The sequence below is a fragment of the Ochotona curzoniae genome, unplaced genomic scaffold, assembly GCF_017591425.1.
Source record: "Ochotona curzoniae isolate NIBS_2020 unplaced genomic scaffold, NIBS_Ocur_1.0 scaffold_274, whole genome shotgun sequence".
In the NCBI taxonomy this organism is placed as follows: domain Eukaryota; kingdom Metazoa; phylum Chordata; class Mammalia; order Lagomorpha; family Ochotonidae; genus Ochotona; species Ochotona curzoniae.
In genome coordinates, this window is record NW_024467101.1 from 5,659,599 (window position 1) to 5,682,145 (window position 22,547).

The 22,547-nt window shown below is 56.0% G+C and overlaps 1 protein-coding gene across 2 annotated transcripts in view; it reads left to right on the forward strand.

Moving 5' to 3' along the window:
• BCR (BCR activator of RhoGEF and GTPase) overlaps positions 1–22,547 on the forward strand; it is a 125,312-nt gene that overhangs the window by 74,541 nt on the left and 28,224 nt on the right. For both annotated transcript variants that reach the window (XM_041003517.1, XM_041003518.1), the window contains exons 5-10: positions 3,214–3,321; positions 6,872–6,932; positions 8,120–8,172; positions 10,341–10,481; positions 19,103–19,224; positions 20,255–20,423. In XM_041003517.1, coding sequence (XP_040859451.1) covers positions 3,214–3,321; positions 6,872–6,932; positions 8,120–8,172; positions 10,341–10,481; positions 19,103–19,224; positions 20,255–20,423 — 654 coding nt within the window. The remainder of the gene's footprint in view (positions 1–3,213; positions 3,322–6,871; positions 6,933–8,119; positions 8,173–10,340; positions 10,482–19,102; positions 19,225–20,254; positions 20,424–22,547) is intronic.

Consider the following 22,547-nt stretch of genomic DNA (forward strand, 5'->3'; position numbering starts at 1 on the left):
CACAGACAGAAAGTAGCCTCTCCCCAGAACATCCTGAAATTACTTGGAAATTTTGACCTTTTTTTTTTTTTTAATTCTTCCTGCCACTGCCTTTAATAGAACTTTAATAGTCTCATGAATGCCAGAACTTGCATTTACAAAGTTTCCTTTGGTTTTCCTGGCAACCTTGAATGGCCTCAGCACATCAGATGCTGCAGCAGGAAGGCCAGAGCCCGTGGTGGGGAGTTGGCTACAAGTGGGCTGTGTGCTGCCTCGTTTCCCCAAGGACAGACAGGCTGGGCCCTGCCCTCAGCCGTCTCAGATCAGCCCAGCAGTAGCCAGAGTCTAACGATTAAAGGAATTCAGGCTACCTTGCCCAGCAACCTTGTAAATCCTCACCTTGAATGTGCTAGGATCCCATATGGGTACCAGGTCATGTCCCAGCTGTTCGACTTCTCAGCTCCCCTGCGTGTGGCCTAGGAAAGCAGTAGAGGATGGCCAAAAACTTTGGAATCCTGCATCCACATGGGAGACCTGGAATGAAGCTCCTGGCTCCTGGCTTTTTGGATCAGCTCAGCTCTGGCTGTTGAGGCCACTTAGGGGGTGAACCATTGGAATGGAAGATCTTTCTCTCTGTAAATCTTTCCAATACAAGAGTTAAAGAGAAAGGGAAATCTTCCATCTGCTGATTCACTTCCCACATGGCTACACTGGCTAGGGCAGGGCCAGGCCAAAACCAGGAGCCCAGAGCTTCCTCTGGATCTCCCATGTGAGTGCAGGGTCCCAAGGCCACAGACCATCCTCCGCTGCTTTCCCAGGCCACAAGCCAAAAGCTGGATGGGAAGTGGAGCAGCTGGGACTCCAAACTGGCATCCGTAGGGGATGCTGGCGTCGCAAGTCGGTGGCTTGACCTGTGACACCATGACCTGTGACACCATGACACTGGCCCCACATTTCTGTTTCCCTAAGCATTTCAGACTGAGAGAAGAGTTTGAAGGGCAAGACCCAGGGATGCTCTCGCAGCCTTTGTCCACAGGGACCAGTTGTAGCATTTTACCACGCTTGCATGCTGTGTGTGTGCATGCGTGTGTGTATGCATGCTCACCCCCTCACTCACACACATATGCACAAATGTGCACTGTCGCATGCGTACTTTTTCCTGGAAACCTTGAGAGTGAATTGTAGCTCTGGCCCTTTATCCTTGAAACCCTTTGTTTGCTAAGAATGAGAACATTCTCTCTGATAACCCCCTGTATGGTTTGTCAAATGCTTTTACAGGTGCGATTCTGTTACTTAACCTTAATTTCATATGCAGATTGCTCCCCGCCACCCCCACCCAGCTTCTGGTTGAGGCTCCCTCTGGGGCCCGTGTGACACTCCTGGTTGTCACCTCTCTGTAGACTCCTTCCTTCTGTACCAATTCCTGAGACTTGGCTTGTCTCCCGTGACCTCAGCGTTTGTCTGCTGTTCGCTTAGGAAGCCGTATGTGTTCTGTGTTTTGAAGTATGGCCACAGGGATTAGAAGGAGCAGTGAGTCCTCAGCTGCATTTGAGCTTTTCCTTGCTCTTCCTCTCTGATGAGCTGGAAGGGTGGAAGCCAGCTGCCTGGAGCTTGTCACACCTGTAGGATGTGAGCTCTGTGGGTGGATGGGAAGAAAAGGTGTCACCCGAGCTCTGCTGAGCTGGCTGTCACTCAGTCCAGGCAGCACCCTTTAGACAGCAGCCTCGGGGGCTGGAGCCGTGGGACCGCAGGTAAAGCCCTTATAATGTGCCATTGTGAAGGTCCCGCTGCTCCACTCCCAGCTCCTTGCCAGTAACCCCTGGGAAAGCAGCAGATGACGGCTCATGTCCTTGGGCCCCTGCCACACACATGAGAGACCTGGGTTCCAGGCTCCAGGCTTTGGCCTGGCCCAGCCCTGGCCATTGCAGCCATCTGGGGAGTGAACTGGTGGTTGGAGGAGAGCTCTCTGCGTCTCTGCCTCTCTGCCACAGCCCTCAGCTGTCACACTGTACTTGCATGTGCGCGTCCACTTTTTCCTGGTGTGTTCTCCTATCAGAGCACCAGCGGTGGCAGAGGGCGGCACTGGACCACAAGGAGCCCAGTGGCAGACACTCAGTAACCTAGGGAGGAGGAGTGAGGGTAAGGGGGAGGAACTCTGGGAGCTCAGCATGGCACCCATGAGGAAGGATCTGGAAGTATCAGGGTGGGGAAGGTGGTCAGCATGGCAGGAACCCAGCAGGGCTGCCTGCCCTCAACACCCACTGCTGTTGTCTTCCAAGGGTCCATGTGTAGCCCCTGCCGGGCACCTGGCCAGAAGACCAGACAGTGCCTCGGGCGCCCGGTTCACCCAGCGTCTGGGGTTGTCTTCCAATATAAATGCAAATGTTTGTGGAAATGAAATTTAAGGCTTGACACAGAACAGACACCAGGAGCAGCCCTGGGAGGGCTCTGATGGTCTGCTCTTCCCCTCCCTGCCACCTCAGCCAGGCCTGGATTTCCTGGTCCCAGGTTAGGGCTGGTTGCACCTCCCCACCCATACCTGTCCCACTGTCTCCGAAGAGATATGGGGCCTAGTGATGATGGTCGTCGTGGCTACGCACACCCCAAGCCACCCACCCATCCATGACCCACTCATCACCCGCTTGGATGAGTGAATGCCTGCCTGTCACAGCTGCTGCAGCCAACAGGTTTCCCGTGACACCTGGGTCCTGCCCCCTCCCTGGCCAAGCCTGGGCAGTGGTGGCAAGAAACCCTTTTTCTCCTCCAGCAGCCAGACTCTGCATCCCTTCCATGTCTAGCAGGATCTGGCTTGAGTACCACAAGTCCCCAGAGGTTAGGACCATCCCAGGTGGGTGGTCCCCAGAAGCCAGACTGGACAGGCCCATGTCCACCACACCTGTGCAAAGTCACCAGCTGCCCTTGCACCTGAGCTGCTGCCATGCGTGAGCGCATGGGGTGGGAGGAATAAGCAGCCCTGGCAGGGAGTCAGTCTCTGCTTGGGCGCCGTGAGTCACTTCTCAGCCTGTCACTTGGGAGAGGGAAGTGCGGGGGATGCAGGTGGGAGGTGTAGGGTGGGGTGGGGCACAGAGGAACTGCAGATTCTGCGGCTGGTGCCGCATGGTTGGCCATCTCTGAACCATGCACGGGAGCCCGTTGTGCAGAGAGGTGGGCAGCAGCAGGGTCCCTGGCCTGCACCTGTCCCATACACCGCTGTCTGTTTCCGAATCCCTGCAGGCCAGTCAGCTGGGTGTGTACCGGGCCTTTGTGGACAACTACGGGGTTGCCATGGAAACGGCCGAGAAGTGCTGTCAAGCCAACGCTCAGTTTGCAGAAATCTCTGAGGTAACAGACACCATGATGTACAGTTGCACAAGGTCCGGGGCTGTGGATGCCAAGCTCTGTTTCCAGACTTGGCTGGGTGTACGCTCTCCGCAGCTCTGTGCTGTGAGCACACAGGACGAGTCCTCAGATGCCTGCCTCCTGCCAAGGGTCAGTGCCAGCCAGCTGTGGGCTCAGCCTCTGTCTTAGTCTTCCTTGCATCTGTCGCTTGCAATGGAACACACGGAACTGGGGCATCAGTTAAGAACACTGGTTTGCTGAAGCTTTCAGTGCGAGAGGGTGAGCATAGGCAGCCAGTGAGAGCCTTCTTGCTCTGTCCTGATGGGACAAGGGGCGTCCGCTGGTTCTGCCCCCTTTTAGGATACTGCCAGTGCCCCCCTCATGACCTCATTTAATCCTAATCAGCCTCCCCAAAAAGACCCTCCCCCCCATCTTCAAAACCAGGAGCGTTTGGATCTGGACTCCCACTCTAGTAGCCAAATGCCCCAACCACCAGTCATGTCAGTGACATCTGGCCACAGTGCAGAATGTTCTGTGGTACTGCCCCCACCCCCCTTATCAGTCAGAGCTCAGGACACGAGACCTCCTTGAGGGCTTGTCACAGGTGTCACTGGCCATGTACCTTGTCCCCAGACTAGATGGGTGTGGCCCTTGTCTTTTCCAGGAAAGTGAGGTGGATGCTCTAAGAGGTGGGGTTGTTGAGGGGCAGGTAGAAGGGAGCCAGGGTGGCGTTGGCCTGTGTGCCCCAGTGGCCCCACGTGCAAAGGAGAGCTCTACGTTGGAGATGTGTACAGCCCAGTCATAGGTCAAAGGCATGGCCATGTCCCATGCAGGACCAAAACCTCAGACTGAAGTTCAGTTGCAGGGACTGCAGAGAAAGTCCATGGCCAAATGTGAGTCATGCAACAGGAATTCAAAGTGTTTTTGTACCCGGCTGGGTACATTTGTAAGAATTTGCGCTGGCATGGTAGCCTAGCAGCTAAGGTCCTCGCCTTGCACATGCTGGGATCCTATGTGGGCACCAGTTTGTGTCCTGGCAGCCCCACTACCCATCTACCTCCCTGCTTGTGGCCTGGGAAAGCAGTTGAAGATGGCCCAAAGCCTTGGGACCCTGTACTCGCGTGGGAGACCCAGAAGCGGCTCCGGGCTCCTGCCTTCAGATTAGCACAGCTTGCAGCCATTATGGCCACTTGGGGAGTGAATCATCAGATGGAAGATCCTCCTTTCTGTATATCTGGGGGGAAAAAAAGTTTTTTACTGAAAGCCTAGAAATTGAGACAGACAGGAGATATGCCATCTGCTGGTTCATTGCTCCCCACCCTTAAATTCCTGTGAGGGCATGTAGGGCCCAGGCCCTCCATCTAGGTATCCCAAACAGGTGGCAGGAAGCCCAAATGCTTGCTGTGGTCAGGTGGCTCAGACACCAGCCCTTAAACTTGTCTTTTCATTCTGTTTTTTTCTAAGAATTTTTTTGACATGTCTTTGTATCAGTAGCTGGGATCTGGAAGGAGTCTGGGAGACCAGGGGTCTAGAGGTGAAGTTGGGGCCAAAGCCACCTGGAAATCAGAGCTGGACCCTTTGGAGCAGCAGGTGTTAACACTGCATCAAGGGATGCCAGCATCCTCATATGGGAGTATGGATTCCAATCCTGGTGACTTTCTGATCCAACTCACCTGCTAACACCCAACCCAGGAGAGAGCAGGTTGGTGGAGCTTAAGTCCTCCCACCCCTGCCACCCACATGGGCGAGCCTGGATAGAGTTCCGGGTTTCTGGCTGAATTAGGACTTTGTGGGAATAAGTCAATAGGTAGACCATCTTTCCCTCCATCTCTTCCTAAAAAACGTGAAGAAGATGAAAGAAATAGAGAAGGCCTCGTGAAGTATCCAAGTGGCTAAAGTCCCCGCCTTGAACACGCTGGGATTCCATATGGGCGCCAGTTCTAATCCTGGCAGCTCCATCCAGTTCCCTGCTTGTGGCCTGAGAAAGCAGTCGAGGACAGCCCACATGGGAGACCCAGAAGAGGCTCTTGGCTCCCATCTTCGGATTGGTGCAGCACCTACTGTTACGGCCACTTGGGGAATGAATCATCAGAAGGAAGATCTTCCTCTCTGTCTCTCCTCCTCTCTGTATATCTGACTTTGCAATAAAAGTAAATCAATCTTCTAAAACAAAAACTAAAAAAAAAAAAAAAAAAAAAGAATAAGAGAGAGAGAGCAGGGCCAGAAAAGAATATTTCCTTCATCTTCCCCTGCCCACACAGTCCCAAGAGCTGGGCCCCAGGGTAGCTCCTACACCCAGGCTGGATTCCATGGATGACAGAATGACAGAGGCCGTGGGAGGTGGGCTTCTCCAAGGTCGTGTGAGTTTGGGAAATGTGAAGTTAAACCAGACCTCCAAGCCTCCCTCAGAAGACAGGGGTTTCCGGAGCTTCTGCACATGTGGGGCACACGTGGGGCGTGGGCTCTCTCTCTGCTTCCCGTGTCACTCTTGCACCCCCCACTCTCCCACCCTCTGGTTGCTGCTGAGTCAGACATGGCAGGAACAATGACTGTGAGCGCTGGGGAGCTCCCTGCAGAGAAACAGGGTGCCGTGGTGGGGCTCAGCACCCCAACCCCTGGGAACTAGAACATATATCACCACCTTGGGCCCCCTCCTATAAGAAAATGAGTGACCTCAGCTCTCCACCTGCCCTTAACCCCCAATTTCTATGTTATGGGGGCCTTTGTTTGACCAAGAATTTTCGCAGCCACTTCCCGGAAGGGTTTTCAACCACATAGGGTGAGATTCTCTGTTCTCGCTTCTCTTTTTGCACCATGGACCAGTATCTGTGATGTTCTCCTCATCGGGGTTGTAGTGAAGCATGGCCAGGCCAGCTAGAATGTCCCAGCCCCACCCTGGGTGTCCACTTAGTGCCTCCTTATTTGAGGGATTTCATATATACAGCTCAGGCCAGGGTGGAGAGCAGGGATGAGGGTGGAAAGAGTCCAGTGCCAAGTCCACAGCTGCCAGCCTGCCCAGGCCAGGTCAAGGGTGAGCACTCCGGGGAAGCAGCCGCCCCTCACGCTGTCACATAGCACATTCGGGGCGTACACTGCTGCCTGCTTTGTTCATGAGAGCCTCTGTGTCAGAGGGTCACAACCAAGGGTGATTGCTGAGCCTAACAGTCACTTCGCCGTGGTGCTTGGAGACACTTAGGCTGTCCTAATGGGGAGGTCACATGCGTCAAGACCAGGAGCCACTGGGTGTCCTGCTGTGCACTGGACAGCCCAGAGTGCCCACGGTATCGAAGTGAAGGAAGCCCGTCCTGCAGAAGGGGACAGGGGGCTCCCTGGTTGCTCAACTTGACTGTGGGTCCCTATTCTCTACCTCTTCTCCATTGATCACTCAGAATACTGCCCCTGAGGCCTGCCACATCTCAGGTCATTGACCGTGAGGGAGAACTATGCTTTCCCTGACCCCGTGAACCTCTGTGCCTGACCCAAGTGATCTTGACTGTCCCACATTGTGTGTGTGTGTGTGTGTGTGTGTGTGTGTGTGGTCTTGTCTCCACAGAACCTGAGAGCCAGAAGCAACAAGGATGCCAAGGACACAACCACCAAGAACTCTCTTGAAAGTGAGTCCTCTGTGCCAAGCTCGGCTCCTCTACATGCCCAGGCTGCTGACCACCAGCTGGCCACAGAGAGGGACGGCTCAGGTGCCATGTCCCAGTTGGATGATGTCATACTGCCTACAGCGTCCTCCAGCTCCCATACTGCAAACAGTGGGAGCAGGCACCGGGAAGGGGAGTCCGTGGGTGAGATGGGGTGGAGAAGGATGTGGTTGGGTCCAGCTGGCTAGCAGCCATGCCGCCAGGATGAATGTTAGGAGTTAGTGAGCGCTCATAGCACAAAGTGTCACTGTGTTGACCCCTAGTCCTGCGGCCCCAGTATGGGGGAATGTCATCTTAGCCTGACAACAGAAGGGGTGTAGGAAGTTAAGTAACCCACTGGGGGTGCAGGGGTCTGACCTTAACTGTGGCGCTCTGCTGAGGAAGTGACATGGGGAGTAAAGAGTTGCTTCTAACTCTTGGCTGGTTTCAGCTGGCGTGCAGGTAGCCATGCTCACTCATAACAGGCCCCCAGAGCTTCCCCATGCTGGTGCCAGGCCTCTATTTTTGCCATCTACCCAGACCCCATGATACTTGTCACAGGAGTCCCCCACCATCACACATGCAGTCGAGGCCAGTTGGGGTGCCCATGTCCACCCGGGGGGGTGGATCCTGGGCCATTGGAGTTTGATCCCCTATCCCAGGCTACCTTAGGCCGAGAGCTAAGCCTGCACTTGAGTTAGCACCTGCCCTTCTCAAAGTCAGGCCTCCAAATCAATAGCCCAAGGGCTGACCTCAAGTGCAGTCTTGTAGGTCTACTCTCCTGGGGCACCAGCCAGACTAGAGAGCAAGGTTTGGTGGTGGTGTGTGTTTGCGGTGTGGGGAGTGGAGGGGTCCTTAGTCCTTATGAGTAGTGCTGGCAGGCTGCTCCGCCCCAGGCAGGAGTTGTATCAACATACTCTGCCTTCTTAGCAATGACCATTAAGTTTGCGGGGTCAGCTCCAAGTGCCACTGCAGTCCCAGGCTCCATTAAAACTCTAGTTGTTCCCCACAGGGCCTGTAGCCATTGCATGGCGAGTGGGACTGGGGAGCTGTGGGGCTGGCAAGGCTGTTGCCACCCCCTTACTCTTGTAGCAGGTCAGGGGAGTGGGCAGAGCTGGTGGTGGGCCGTGTCTGAGCGTGGTCGCCTCTCACCCCTGCCTGTCTCCCCGTAGCCCTGCTCTACAAGCCTGTGGACCGGGTGACGAGAAGCACGCTGGTTCTTCATGTGAGTCCCAGGGCCCTCTGTGCTGCAGCACCCATACCCTGCCAAGGCATCTGGGTGCTCTCCCCTGTCCCCACACCTTGCCCTGCCGTGGCTCTGGCTCCGACATTCATCTCCCCAACCCATCCATTCTTCTCTGCCTTGCACCTTTAATGAGGATGTAGAAGTGAGGTGTCTCTACTTTCTGGGGTGCAAAGGGGACACAAGCAGCTCTCCAGGGGGTCCCAGGTGTTTCTCCTTCCCGAGGCAGGTGCAGGTAGAGCTGGGAACTAGGGAGGACGCATCCTGTCCCACACAGGCAGGGGGCTCACACAGGGAAGCTGCACAGTGGTCAGAGCCCACGAGCCAAGTGGTAGGGCACAGCTTAGGTCACTGCCTTGCAGCCTGAGAAGGAGGGTACAGCTGGGGGACACCGCCCACCTCTGTGTGGAATTGCCGAAGGGCATCTTTAATATTTCGTTAATTTATTTGAAAGGCAGAATTGCAGATTGAGAGAGAATCTTTTATCTACTTGGTTCACTCTCCAAAAGGCCACAATGGCTAGGGCTGAAGACAGGAGCCAGGAGCTTCTTCTGGATCTTCCATGTGGGTGCAGGGGCCCAAGGACTTAGGTCATCTTCCCTTGCTTTCCCAGGTGCATTAGCAGGGAGTTTAATGGGAAGTGGAGCAGCTGGGACTTAAACCGGTGCCCATGTGGGCTGTTGGCACTGCAAGCTTAGTGTGCTATTCTATGGTGCTAACCCTGAAGGGGTGCCTTTGGAACTTTAAAGTATGAGTTTATTTGTGCATGGGATTTTTTTGTCATAAGTTTTGGAAAATGAGGGTCAATGCTATGATGTAAGCCACGCTTCTGCCTACAACAGGCATCCCATATAGACACCATGTTGAGTCCCGACTCCTCGTCTGCTAATCCAGCTCCCTGCTTACAGCATGGGCAAGCAGCAGAGAATGGCCCACGTCCTTGGGACCCTACACCCACATGACAAACCTGGAAGAAGCTCTGGGCTTTGGATCAACCCAGCTTTAGGCATTGCAGCCATTAGGAAATGAACCAGCAGATGGAAGATCTCTAACTCTGCACATTTTTTTAAAGTAAATAAATATTTTTAAAATTATGTATATTTGGGAAAAAAAGAAAGAATATGTATATTTGAATATTATTTTGGCACAAAACTTTATTTATTGGAAAAGCAGCGCAATGTAGAGTGAGATCTTCCGTCCACTAGTTCACTTCCCAGATAACCATAGCAGCCAGGAGCCTAGACCTCCATCCAGGTCTCGCACATGGGCGGCAGGGGCCTAAGCCAGTGTATTTCTAGGGAGTTGGGTGGAAAGTGAATCAGCTGGGACTTGAACTGGTGCCCTATGGGGTGCTGGCACTGCAGACTGTGGCTTTACTCGTTCTCCCATGGCATCCAAGGAGGGACCTTTACACCTCTGCTGGCCCTTCTCTCCCACCCAGGTTCCCCATATAGAGGTGGTTCCACCTGGGCCCTCGGGGAACCCCACCTCCTCCTCTTCCTTCATGCCCTGTGGCAGGGTGTGAGTGGATCTGATGGAGTCTCCTTTATGGCTAGAGGGGAGAAGAGAAATGAGATTTATTAGGTCAGCTTGTCAGCCCAAGCCTCCTACATGGCGTGGGGGTCAGAAGCCGGGCGGGATGCTGCCCAGCCCATTCAGCATTATTCCCAATATGCCTTCCTCACTGCTTTGGCCCAGTTTCTGTTTGCAGAGGTGATGTGGGCTCTGCAGGGGATGGGGCAGATAGGAGCTATGGTAGTAGAGGGGGATGATTTCTGAACAGCCTAAGTGGGGTGCTGCTGGATCCAGCGGGTGGAGGCGAGGCAAGCTGGTAAAGGCTCTGGTGATGTCTGGGAAGGCCTTCCCCAGCAGAGTCAGCCAGCCCCAGTTGGGGTGGGTGCAGGGGTGCCTCACAGCATCCTTTGGGGCCTACCTCCTGGATGCTGCTCACATAGGCCGTGACAGCAGAGCCCAGCCCCTTTCCTAGTCCCCCATCCCTGGAACCTGGGACCCCAGAAGCAGCAGCCATGCCTTTGGGGAGAACTGGCGGGCTCCTGGAGATGTCCAGTGTGGGCATGTGGGTCACAAACCCCTGTCCTCCCACCGCGTCCCTCCGCCATGGTGGAGGCCTAATGGGACTCTCCCGGCAGGACTTGCTGAAGCACACGCCGCCCAGCCACCCCGACCACCCCCTGCTGCAGGACGCCCTCCGCATCTCACAGAACTTCCTGTCCAGCATCAACGAGGAGATCACGCCCCGTCGGCAGTCCATGACCGTGAAGAAAGGCGAGGTGAGTTCTCCACCCCCAAGGGGGAGGAGAGCCAGGCTTGGGGGGAGCATGCAAGGACACAGGTCACCTGAACCCTTAGTGGACACCCAGCCCCTGGGCCCAGGAAACTCATGGCCTTGAGGGTCTGTGACTGCCTGGGTTTGTGGTTTTCTATTGCCAACAACACAGCGTTCCCCCCCGCCCCCCCAAGAAGATACAGGAAGGGGAGAGGTTTGTTTCGGCTCTGGCTCAAGGTCAGTGGCACTGCCCGTCTGGTGTACTGGGTGGTAGTCGCCACCTGGGCTGCCCAGGGCATCTCCCGGCGAGAGGAAACAAGCGTTTCTATGCTCTGCGATCTTTGCTCCCCACAAAACCACTCGGACTTAATCTCTAGGGGCTAGGAGGTTCATCTGATCACCATGCAGAAACCCCACCTCCAACACCAAGGTCACCTCCTGGAGCCCCTCGGGCTGTCAGGAGTAAGCTGCAGTGGGTGAGCAGGCGCTTGGGGGGCGTTCAGGCCGCTGCAAGGACCCCTGGCGGGACCAGCCCCTGCTACACACTTGGCCGCGTTGAAGGTGAATACGTAGAGCCCTGTCACTGTTCCTGCTTCATTCATTTCTGGTCCCATCAAAATCCGTAATTTTTTTTTTTCCTCCAACTAAAGAGATCCCAGTTTGTCTCACCTGGAATCCACTTTCTTGTTCTTTAATGAACACCGGCTTTAAGGATTTGCAAAGGGGAAGATGGGGAGGGGTCTGTCATTTGTGTTACACCTCAGCCTGGAAGCTTCCTGTCCCTGCCCCCTCCCCCACTTCCCCACAACCTCTCTCATGCTCATGTCCTTGTTGCACATGAATTGTCGGCATCCTGGACAGCTACCAGCCACCGACTTGCCACTGAGAGGGTCTCGGTTAGCCCTGCCACCCTGTCATTCCAAGCCTCGCATGGTGGCTGGTGCGGGCTAAGCCAGGAAGGCCGATCAGTTCTATCCTCAGGCGCTGCTCCTCCTGCCATGGCTGGTCCAGGGGCAGACATGACTCACCAATTAGGAACCCTCTGCACCACCAGGCTGTGCTCTGCTAGAACTGGCAGAGCTTTGGAAATACCTGTAGTGTGTTCTTCCCCCACACCCCCGCAACTGTTTTTCTGTTTGAGACATGACACCAAATGTCAGGTTCCTGAAGGAACCCGTGCTGGGGTCTCTTGATGACGACATAGGGTCAGCTCAGGGTCGAGTGGGGAAGCCAGGTATCTGTCGCAGTGCCCCACAGGCGTGTTCTGCTCTGATTCCCTTCCCTGACGCTGACTGACAGGGCTTATCCAGCCCTGTTCCTCTGCATCCCCTGGGGGGGGAGTGGTTGGCGAGGATGAGCTGGGGGTCTCTGAGAGCAAGGTAGGGGAGCTCCATTTTGTAGCATCCCCTAAGAAAAATGCCTCTGTCCACCTGGGGTGTGTTGCAGGCATGGGCTGGGTGCCCCAGCTGTTCCTTCAGTAAGTCAGGGCACTATAGAGGCCAGCAGTCACCCTGTGTCACGTGCTGTGGCTCCCGTGGTCTCGGAGTTGCGGGGGTACCACGGGGAGTGCTGCCCTGAGGAAGATGCCCACCTTGGCCCCACCAGAATCCTCCACACACACCCAGACATCCTGCAGGCATGTTGTGTCGCCAGGCCAGGGTCCTGTGGGGCTGGTGTGTGTGTGCCTTTGTTCAGCAGAATTCGCTCCCCAGTGAGCATACCCCAGTGCTGGATTGTTAATTCTCCCCACACACCCCATTGCTGCCTGGCTGCTGCCTGTCTGCTTCTCCAAGTCCCGCGCCGCATGCCGCTCAGACTCGGAAGTGTGTAGGCTGGTTGGGAGTGGTAGTTTTGTTTCCAACTAAGCCCTGGCTCTCAAGCCTGTGTGTGCCTGGAGCTGCCCTCCTCCCTTTCCGGAGCCTGTGGTGTGGTGGAAGAGGGAGGGACGCTGGCAGCCAGGCGGGTCCGGGGAGTTGGCAGCAGAGCAGGCTGAGCCGAGAGGTGGGGAGGCCCTGGCGGAAGAGAATCAAGTGCCTCAGAGAAGGGTGGTGGTCAGCTCCAGGGTGAAAGCCAAGGAGACGTGGGGTCCCAGCCCCTCCAGAACTGGAGTAGCAGCCTCCAGGAGTGGGTCCCAGACACATGATTGATGTCCACTTGTATTTATTGATTTGGGAGAAGACGAGAGAGCGCCCCTTCTGCTGTCCCCTTCTGCTGGTTGGCACCCCGCATGCTCATGATGGCCAGCAGAGACAAGCTGGAGGTTGGGCGCGCACCCCAATTCTCCCGCAAGGGTGACAGGACCTCGATCATTGGGGTTCTTGTCTGCTGCCCCCCAGGGCCTACATCAGCAGGAAGCCGGAGTCAGGTGCCAGGACTCTGGTGGTGCAGGTGTCCTAACCAGCAGTTGAAAGACCAGTTACGGAGAGGGAGGGATCTTCCATTTGCTGATTCACTCCCCAAAATGTTCACAATGGCCAGGCCAAAGCTGGAAGCCACAAGCTTTATCGGGTCTCCTACATGGATGCAGGGGGCTTGGGCCATCTTCTGCCGCTTTCCCCAGGAGCGTTATCAGGGAGCTGAATGGCAAGTGGAGCAGCCAGGCCTCAGTCCAGCCCATATGGGATGCTGACATCATAGGAAGGGGCCTAAGCTTGATTCCCCTAGTCAGCATTTAGAAACACTAACCCACATGCCCACCCCGTACCCACAGGTTTTGTTTTTGTAAGATTTATTTGTTTTTCTACCTATTTATTTAAAAGGCAAGGAGAGGTAGGGGAATCTTCCATCTCCTGGTTTGCTTCCCAAATGCCTGCAATGGCCAGGACTGGGCCGAGCCAGAGCCAGGAAGCAGGAATGTCATCTAAGTCTCCCACATGGGTAACAGGCCCTCCAATATTTGGACCATCAACCTCTGACTCCCAGATGTGTTAGCAGGGACTCCCAGATGTGTTAGCTGTGTAAACCAGCTCAGAAGCAGAGGAACCCAGGCTCAATACAGAATGCAGTCAGGTATGCCAAGCGACGGCTTAACCCACTGTGCCACAGTGCCCATCATGTCTGCAGTTTCAAAAGCAGGAGACTTGGAGTGCTTAGCTCCACCTTGAGAACCCCGTAGGAGCTGAAGGAAGCCCCAGTGGACACTGTGAACCAGAAAGCTGAAGAGCTACAGGCACAAGGTCCACGCTCCCTGTCAGGGCCAGCCTGGGCCTTCTCCTGGCCTTCATTAATATTTACAAATATGCTCAGCACCTTGGCATTGCAAGCTAAGCCTCAGCCTGGGACAGCAGCATCCCATATGGTTTAAGTACTGGCTACGCCACTTCCCATCCGGCTCCCTGCTTGTAGCCTGGGAAAGCAGTAGAGGATCCTGCACCCACATGGGAGACCTGGAATAAGCTCCTGGCTCCTGGCTTTGGACTGGCCCAGCTCCGGCTCTTGCAGCTAGTTGGAGAGTGAACCAGCAGATGGAAGATTTTTCTATCTCTCCTTTTCTGTCTGTAACTCTGCCTTTTATGTATACACATAAATTAAAACAAAGCGATATTTGTAAGTGATCACTTACAAAGAGATATTTGTAAGTTAAATCTTGGCGTCTCTGCTTCCCTGGACCCTGGAATGAGAACCCAGGAAAGGGGTCCCGTATCTCGCCTCTTCCCAGCCTTCCCTTCTCTGTGCAGGAACAGAGCTGGACCCTGCTGACCTAGCTTAGGCTCAGGGAGTGACACAAGGCTGGACCATGCTGTCCTCCCACAGGGCCTGGCACCCTGCAAAGTGCTCAGTAAACCCTAAGGGCTGGACTGGCGGCCATTCTCACTATTGCTGTATATCAGCAGGCCGTTTCCCAGGTCCCACCCACCCTCCGCCCGGCTGGTTTCCTGTCCCTCCTGGGCCTGGAATTAGCCTCAAGAGGCCTTTTTTTCTGGGGACCAGAAAGTGAAGGCTTGCAGGCGCCAGAGAACAGGTCGAGCCTCCTGCTCAGTTGCTGGTGTGCAGAGTGGCCCAGCACTATTGCTCAGACCCCAACCACCTGCCAGATCTCTGCAGCCTACCTACCCAGGCCACCTGCCCACGGCTCCCCTGGGCTGCAGGCTTTGCTCTGGGACCCACAAGGGGAGCTGGGGTTGCTGTGCCAAACTTGGCCCCATGATTAGAGCCAGGAGTTTGGCCCCTCTTCCTTCCTCTTATCCCCTGCCTAGGCCATTGCCTGTGACTTTTCCAGGTCCTAATCAGTAAGACCCTGCTGACCGGTTTAACATGGAAATCTGGGAGCAGGTGTCTGGGCTGGCACTTGGCCTCCGGCCGAGACACCTGCATCCCGCATGGAGAGTCCCTGGATTCTATTCTGCTCTTGGCTCCACTCCTGTTAACACACACCCCGGGAGGCAGCTATGATGACCTCACATGGGAGACCCGGATGCAGTGGTGTGCCAGCTCCCAGCTTCCACGCTGGGCCAGCACTCCCTCCCCGAGCCCCACTGGGCATTTAGAGAATGAACTAAAGACATGGCAATTCTTTGTCTCTCTCTGTCTCTCAGCCTTTCCCCTCCTTCACCCGCCACCCCCCAAAAAAATCCAGCTCCCATGTCCCAGATTTCCCCTTGTGGACCCGTGGTTTGGTTTAGCTTGACTGTGAGGCCAGGGACCCTCCCTAGAGTGGCTTCAGCGAGAGACAGATAGACAAAAATCGCATCTCCTGGTCCTGGAGCCGGGAACCCCCCCAGGCTCAGAGTACCCAGCGGTCAGGCTCTGGTGCAAGCCCTCCCTGCCCTATCACCATGACCTTCAGCAAGGCTTGCTTTTGTCAGACCTGAGGGAGAGCAAAAGCTTGCACCCTCACCGCTTCCGGGGACACCCGTGGCATCACAGACACCTCTGATCAACCATCCCTGAAGACCCCACCTCTGGAAAGCTTTGCTCTGATTGGGGCGGGGCTTCAGTGAATGTGTTTTGCAAGGAGGAGGCAGGTGTGCAAGCCTGCAGCCTGTAGCATGCCCTTCTTCCCAGGCTGGCCTTTCTGGGAGTACCTGTGGATGAGCTGCTGCTGGGATGATACCTGGGCTGGCGACAGGTGCAGGAGGCAGCCAGCCTGGGGAAGGAGGGACCCCCCCCACCACCCCCACTGGACTTCCACAGCCTACTAAGGCCAAGGCTGAGCCCAGTGCAATAGCCTAGTCCTCACCTTGCACGTGCTGGGATCCCATATGGGTACCGGTTTGTGTCCTGGCGGCCCTGCTTCCCATCCAGCTCCCTGCTTGTGGCCTGGGAAAACAATCAAGGATGACCCAAAACCTTGGGACCCTGCACCCACATGGGAGACCCAGAAGAGGCTCTGGGCTCCTGGCTTCAGATCGTCATGGCTCCGGCCATTGTGGTCACTTGGGGAGTGAATCAGCAGATGGAAGATCTTCCTCTCTGTCTCTCCTCTTCTCTTTATATCTGACTTTCCAATTGAAAAATTTTAAAAAAGTATTAAAATCTTAAAAAACAAAAAAAAGGCCAAGGCTGCCCCCTCCTCCTCAGGAGACCTCACTGAGCCTCAGACTTCTTGTCAGTAGAGGGGGGCATGACCATCCCTTGCCGGAAAGATGGGAGACTCAGAATGTGGCCACCCGCATTCAGCCAGGTGACCACTGGCCCCTGCTCTGAAGCCCTTTAACATGCCGTTTCATTTCATCCTCGTACAAATGCTACCAGACGGGCCTTTGTCATTTTTCAAAAATAAAATTTGTTTCTTTTTTTATTTAGAAGGCAGTTACACAGATATCTTCCCATCTACCTGGTCACTCCCCAAGTGACCACAACAGCCAGGACCGGGCCAAGGCCAAAGCCAGGTGCCTGGAACTTCATGTGGGTCTCCCACTTCGGGTGCAGGAGCCCAAGCACTTGGGTCATCTTCCACTGCTTTCCCAGGTGTGTTAGCAGAGAGCTAGATTAGAAGTGGAACTGCTGGGCCCGGCGCGGTGGCACAGTGGTTAAGGTCCTCGCCTTACACACCCGGGATCCCATATGGGCGCCGGTTCTATCCCGGCAGCCCCTCTTCCTATCCAGCTCCCTGCCTGTGGCCTGGGAGAGCAGTCAAGGACAGCCCAAGGCTTTGGGACCCTGCACCCACGTGGGAGACCCGGAAGAGGCTCCTGGCTTCAGATCAGCATAGTATCGGCCGTTGCGGTCACTTGGGGAGTGAATCATCGGACGGAAGATCTTCCTCTCTGTCTCTCCTCTCTGTATATCCGCCTTTCCAATGAAAAAATAATAAAAATAAATCTTAAAAAAAAAAGTGGAACTGCTGGGACTCGAACCAGTGCTCATATGGGATGCTGGTGGCTTAACATGCTATGCCACACCCTTGCCCCTCCAACCAGCCCCAGCTTGTATTTGAGGAAGCTGACATCATCGTTGCCATGCAGTTAGGCTGAAGGTGGGGTCCAGGGCCAAGCAGCACTGGCCCCCCTGAGGGCCTTCCTGCTGGGGGTTGTATCTTCTGGAAGTGATGATAGACGTTCAGCACTGCTGCTTGTTCCCAGGCAGTGCTGTGCCTTGCTGGGGCATCCCCAACCTGAGACATGGGGGAGTTTACACAGGGAGTGTGCAGTGGCTCTCCAGGCACCGTGGTTGGAGCCAGGGCCCTGCCCATGAGAGCCAGGACCCACTTGCCGGTGAGGTCAACAGGGAGATGTGCCTTCCCCTGGGGTCACGGAGACAAGACACACAGTGCCAAGGGGATGCCCACATCCACCTGCAGGGAGAGACGGGATACACACACACACACACACCACCACGCTTGCAGTCCCCACAGTAGGCCTTGGTTCAGCCGCTGTTCTTAGCCTCCGGGCTTGGTGCCGCCTCTCCCCACCCCCATTCCTAGGCTTCCAGAAAGCTCTTCTGCCTCTTGCATATCCGTTTTGGATGTTGGCTTTGGGGGAGTCATGGAATCACAGGACAGCCTTTTGCAACCTCATCATCCTGGGACACCATGGGGGTGGGGCCTACGTAGCCCAGCCCTACCCCAGGTGGGCTGGGAAGTCCCCCCTTTCCATCCTCAAAGGACCCTCAGAATCTGTCAGAGCAAGGTCGAAATGTCACAGGGGCAGTGGGGCTCACAGGGAAGCCTGGAGGCACCCGTTGGTCAGGGGCACCCGTTGGTCAGGGGCACCCGTTGGTCATGGAGTGGATGGGAATGAATGGGACTGCCATCGTGTCTCTCCAGAGAACAGCCCAGAGCCAGGCTTAGCCTGCAGTTGCTGCCACCCAGGGGACTCTGTGTCCTCGACAGGGTGGACTCTGTGTCCCACAACGTGCCAGGAAGACGTGCCTGTGGGGCAGGCACTGGCGGCCAAGGCACATGGCTGAGCCGGTTGCAGCCTGCCCTCTGCTGGTGGCAGCGGGGAATGCAACGCCTCTGCCGGGAGCCATCTATGGCCTCTGGCGCTCACCACTGTGCGGCCAGATGTAGCAGGTGCATGCGCTGCCTTGCTGCTTCCCCTGGGCTGAGCGACAAGCCGGAGCCTCCATCCCGTTTGCGGGCTCACAGTTCCCACACAAATCATCCTCAGCTCCTCTCTCTGGGACCCCCTCTTGATCTAAGCCCTGTGTGAAAGGCAGGTGACGTAGCCTCCATCTGTAGACATGTCAGACACACAGCACAGCCTGTGCTTGCTTCTGTTGCCCTGCCCTCCCCACCCCACAGCCCGGCCCCTGCAGGGAGACTAGGGCTGCCCAGCCATGGTGTGATGACACGAGATGAGTGCGTCCCCTGCTGGAAGACTCTGGTGTTGCACTCCTGTTGTGTGTGCCCTGTCCCTAGCACCCACCACCCTTCCCAGCCTATACTGAGCGGACAGCAGAGGCCACCCTGTGGCAGAGGGGGAGGGGGTCTGGAGGGGGAGAGAGATCCGTGAGGATAGGTGAGCTTCCCTGGGCAGTACCTGGGAACACGCGGGTGTGTGAGTGTGTATATGTGTGTGACGTCTCTGAGGTCCAGTTACTGCATCTGTGAAATGGGGAGCAAACAGACCTGCCCACAGGAGGTCTAAGGTCGCAGGCACCATGCTTGCATGGACCGGAGGAGCTACCGGGCCACTGCTGGGTAGTCGGAGGAATTCCCGGCATGCCCCAGCTCTAGGGGACCCCCAGTTTTCCCCTCGCCCTGCCCTTGCTGTGACCTTGAGGACTGCCCCTTAGACTGCCTCTGTAACTCCCTGATCTGCACTGCCCACACTGCGCTGTCTGACGGTCCCTGCCCTCCGAGGACAGCCCCCTCCCCGACGACCTTGGCTTCTGACCACTTCGGGTCTTTGTTTGCTACCCTGGAGAAGCAGACCTTGCCTGCCCTGTTTCAGAAGAGTTCTTCCATCACACAGTCGTGCACCCCACCCCCCAGACTCCAAGGTCCAACATACCCCCTCCCTGTGCTCGCCCATCAAATCACTCCACCTTTTCCACGGACCAGAAATACCCGAGACACGAGAGGTTGTGCTGAAGCTACCCTCTGTCAGTGCATTGACCAGCTGGACGGAGGGCTCTGCCGTGCGTGTGCAGTGTGGAGGTCGGGGGTAGCCCAGACGGTCTGTCTGCTCTGCTGGACTGGGAAGGCCCTGCCTGAGCCCGTCTCGCCTGTGTCCGCAGAACCGGCAGCTGCTGAAGGACAGTTTCATGGTGGAGCTGGTGGAGGGGGCCCGCAAGCTGCGCCACGTCTTTCTGTTCACCGACCTGCTGCTGTGCACCAAGCTCAAGAAGCAGAGTGGGGGGTGAGTGACAGCCAGCAGGGGAGGGCAGGGGAACTTGCTCTTCCGTGCCGGCTGGAGAGGATGTTGGGCTCAAGGTTGGCTAGTAACAGTCCACAGCAGGATTGATGATCTGGGGCAGCAGCGAGGGGATCGGACCTTGGTGGGAAGGACCTGTCCCCTGGGGAAGAGTGAGTGACAGGCCAGGGGGCTGCAGGGACTGACACAAGGCTGGCCCTTCCCTGCCGTGGTAGACATCCCTGGGTGATCGCTGTGCTGTCTCCCCATTCTATCCTGGCACGCAGGTGACCCCTGCGCTTGTCTCGCCAAGCCTAGGGATGGATTCTCGTATGGCCTCAGGGGAAAGGGGGTGAGGTGTACCCAGGTCCGAGTGGAGCGGGCCAGAGCTGGGTCCTTCCTCCCTAGTTCTGAGATTGCCCAGCTGAACCAGTTTAACCAGTCAGCTCAGAGGGCCTTTGTTCCCCCATGTGTTAAGCCAGGGAATTATGAGAGGGGAGAATTCAGAGGGATTATGGGAAATGAAATTAAAATGCAAGCTTACTTGGGTGCATAACTTTTTTGAAACACGCACATGTTTCTTTCATCAACAAAATTCACAGGAAATACGTATCATGAAAGACCAGTGCACGGATTCCAGTTTGCCCTCTGTCTTGAATTCCAAGTTCCATGAACTTATAGAAGTACCACTGTCCCTGGGCAGATCGTAGCCCCTTCTGACTCTGTAGCTCCGGGGGCAGCATTGGTCCTGTCCCCTCATGGAACAGCCTCATGCTGCCTTGGAAGCTACTAAGAAAGGGTCAGCCCAGAAGGTGGACTAGGGTCCCCTTGAATGTCCAAGGGTCCTGGGGGGAGGGGCAGAGTGTCTATTCCCAGGAATTGTTGGAGCTTGGGGGGGCTGCGGTGTCTGTGTGCGGCCTCCCCTCAGCCCCCGTTGCACGGGATCTACGCTATGTGCATCTGAGGGCAGGTGCACCGCCTCGAACCCAAAGGAAGACAGTCCACGTCATAACCTCCTCTCCTTTCCCCTGGCCAGCAAAACCCAGCAGTACGACTGCAAATGGTACATTCCGCTCACCGACCTCAGCTTCCAGATGGTGGACGAGTCGGAGGCCACCCCCAACATCCCCCTGGTGCCCGATGAGGAGCTGGACGCCCTGAAGGTCAAGATCTCCCAGCTCAAAAGCGACATCCAGAGAGAGAAGGTGAGGGGGGTGCTCCCCCATGAACCTCTACCCCTCTGCACCCACCTTCCCTTGCTCTCCCCCATCCCACAGACCCCTGTGAGTGCTGGTGTCTAGTCACTGCCAGGCACCAGGTGGTTTGGGGTCCCCCAGCTGAATGGTGGTTCCAGTGTCACAGCAGAGTGACAGAGGCCTACGTGCAGGTCTCTGGACAGCTTCCCATACCTGCTGCAGACAGCTTCGGGCCTAGCTCCTCTGCCCAGGACGAGAGCTCTTTCACCCGGGAAGTGCGTAGATCCTGATACCAACCCTGAGGTTCCCGTCTTGCTCCTGGGCATCCGCTGTCTGCTGTTCACCCATCCATGCGTGGCTCCAGTGCTGGGAGCCCCAAGCTCATGTTCTCCGGGGTCCCCAGGAAAACCCTGGCTGGGGAAGTCACCTGGTTCTTACTCTGGACAGAGGGTACAAATTGGATATGCCACCATAGGGAACCAAATTCAAAGAGTGCAGATCCCAGACAAGGCAGGGCAGGCCTCCGTTCCCGGCTCAGCAGCTGGTGGTCCCGTACCCTGCACAGGAAGAAATCTGCATGTACGTTCTTTGGGAAACAGAGAAACACTGATAGGCAGACAGAACCTGGAACCCCATAAGATTTGCGAAAATCTTGACTTAGGAATTTCATTTTTGGGGACCAGCATGATGGCAAACAGAGCTGTTACCTGCAATATCAGTGTCCTGTATGGGTGCCAGTTGGAGTCCCAGCTGTTCCACTTCTGACTCAGCTCCCTGCTAACGCACCTGGGAAAGCAGCAAGTGATGGCCCGAGTCTTTGGACCCCTGCCCACCCACATGGGAGACCTGGAGGGAATTCCAGGCTCCAGACAGGGGCAGGGTCCCAAGGCTTTGAACCATCCTCTGCTGCTTTTCCAGGCCACAAGCAGGGAGCTGGGTGGGAAGTGGAGCAGCCGGGAGACGAACCCATATGGAATACTGGCGCATACTAGACAAGGACTTTAGCCACTAGATTACTGTGCCCAGCCCTATCACAAATCTTAAAAAAAAAAAAAAAGACTGTGCTGGGTGAAGGAATGGGCAGAGAGCTGGTTAAGTTCGTGGGCAGAGGGACCACATTGTGGTGCTACAGGTTAATCTTCCACCTGTAATGCCAGCTTCGGTGCCAGTTCAAGTACCGGCTACTCTGCTTCTGATGCAGCTCCACGTTAATGTGCCAGGAAAGCAGTGGAAGATGCCCCTGCACTCGCACGGAAAACCCAGATAGAATTCCGGTTTCCTGGTTTTGGCGTGGCCCAGCCCAGGCCATCGTGGCCATTTGAGAAGTGAATGAGCGGATGGAAATAGATAAATTGAAGGTTGTTTTTTTAAAAAAAAAAAGTTTGTAGGCACTTCTAACACCCAGGCAGGAGCCTGTGTAGTATCGTGTCCACTCCACAGCCACTGTGCTACACCATGAGCAAGAGGGTACAACCAGCCATGGGGTCCTTGGAACAGTCCGGGACATGCACCTGGGGTGGAGGGGGTGCCCAGCTAGCCCCACCCCCTGCCACCTTACAACTGCTTTGATGGGGGTGGAGTGGCATCAGTTCCAGGCGGGGAGTGCAGCTCTGGCAGGTACAGTGCGGGAGAGTGGGGTGGGGGGTCCCTGGGGAGGCTGGACCGTGGTGCAGACACAGATGGTTGCTATGGACACATGCAGGATGGAGCTTCCTTTCCAGCTCTCCCCGTAACGCCCAGCCTGCAGCAGTGCAAACTGGAAACAGATGGGGGAGAGGCAGGGGCTCACTCAGGTAGGCGTGGCCTGGGGCCAGGACAGGGGATCCAGTGCCAAATCCTCAAGGCTGGTGCCACTATGGCAATTATCCTTGCCATGCACTCCATCCAGTCCGTGGTCAGGAACAGGGGGCCCTCTCAAGGGACCACAACAAGGTCCCTCCATTTCTCTCCGGGGGAGTAGTGGCTTCAGGAGGGGAGGTGAGAGCCGTCTCGGTCTCACTGGCTCCTGGATGTAGTCCGAGCCCAGAGAAGTTGCACAGTGGTGGAAGACTTGACTCAGTTCCTTCCACAAAGACCCGTCGACACATCCCACTGTGCAGGGGTCACTTCTGTGCCCGATAGGCCACCGGCAGC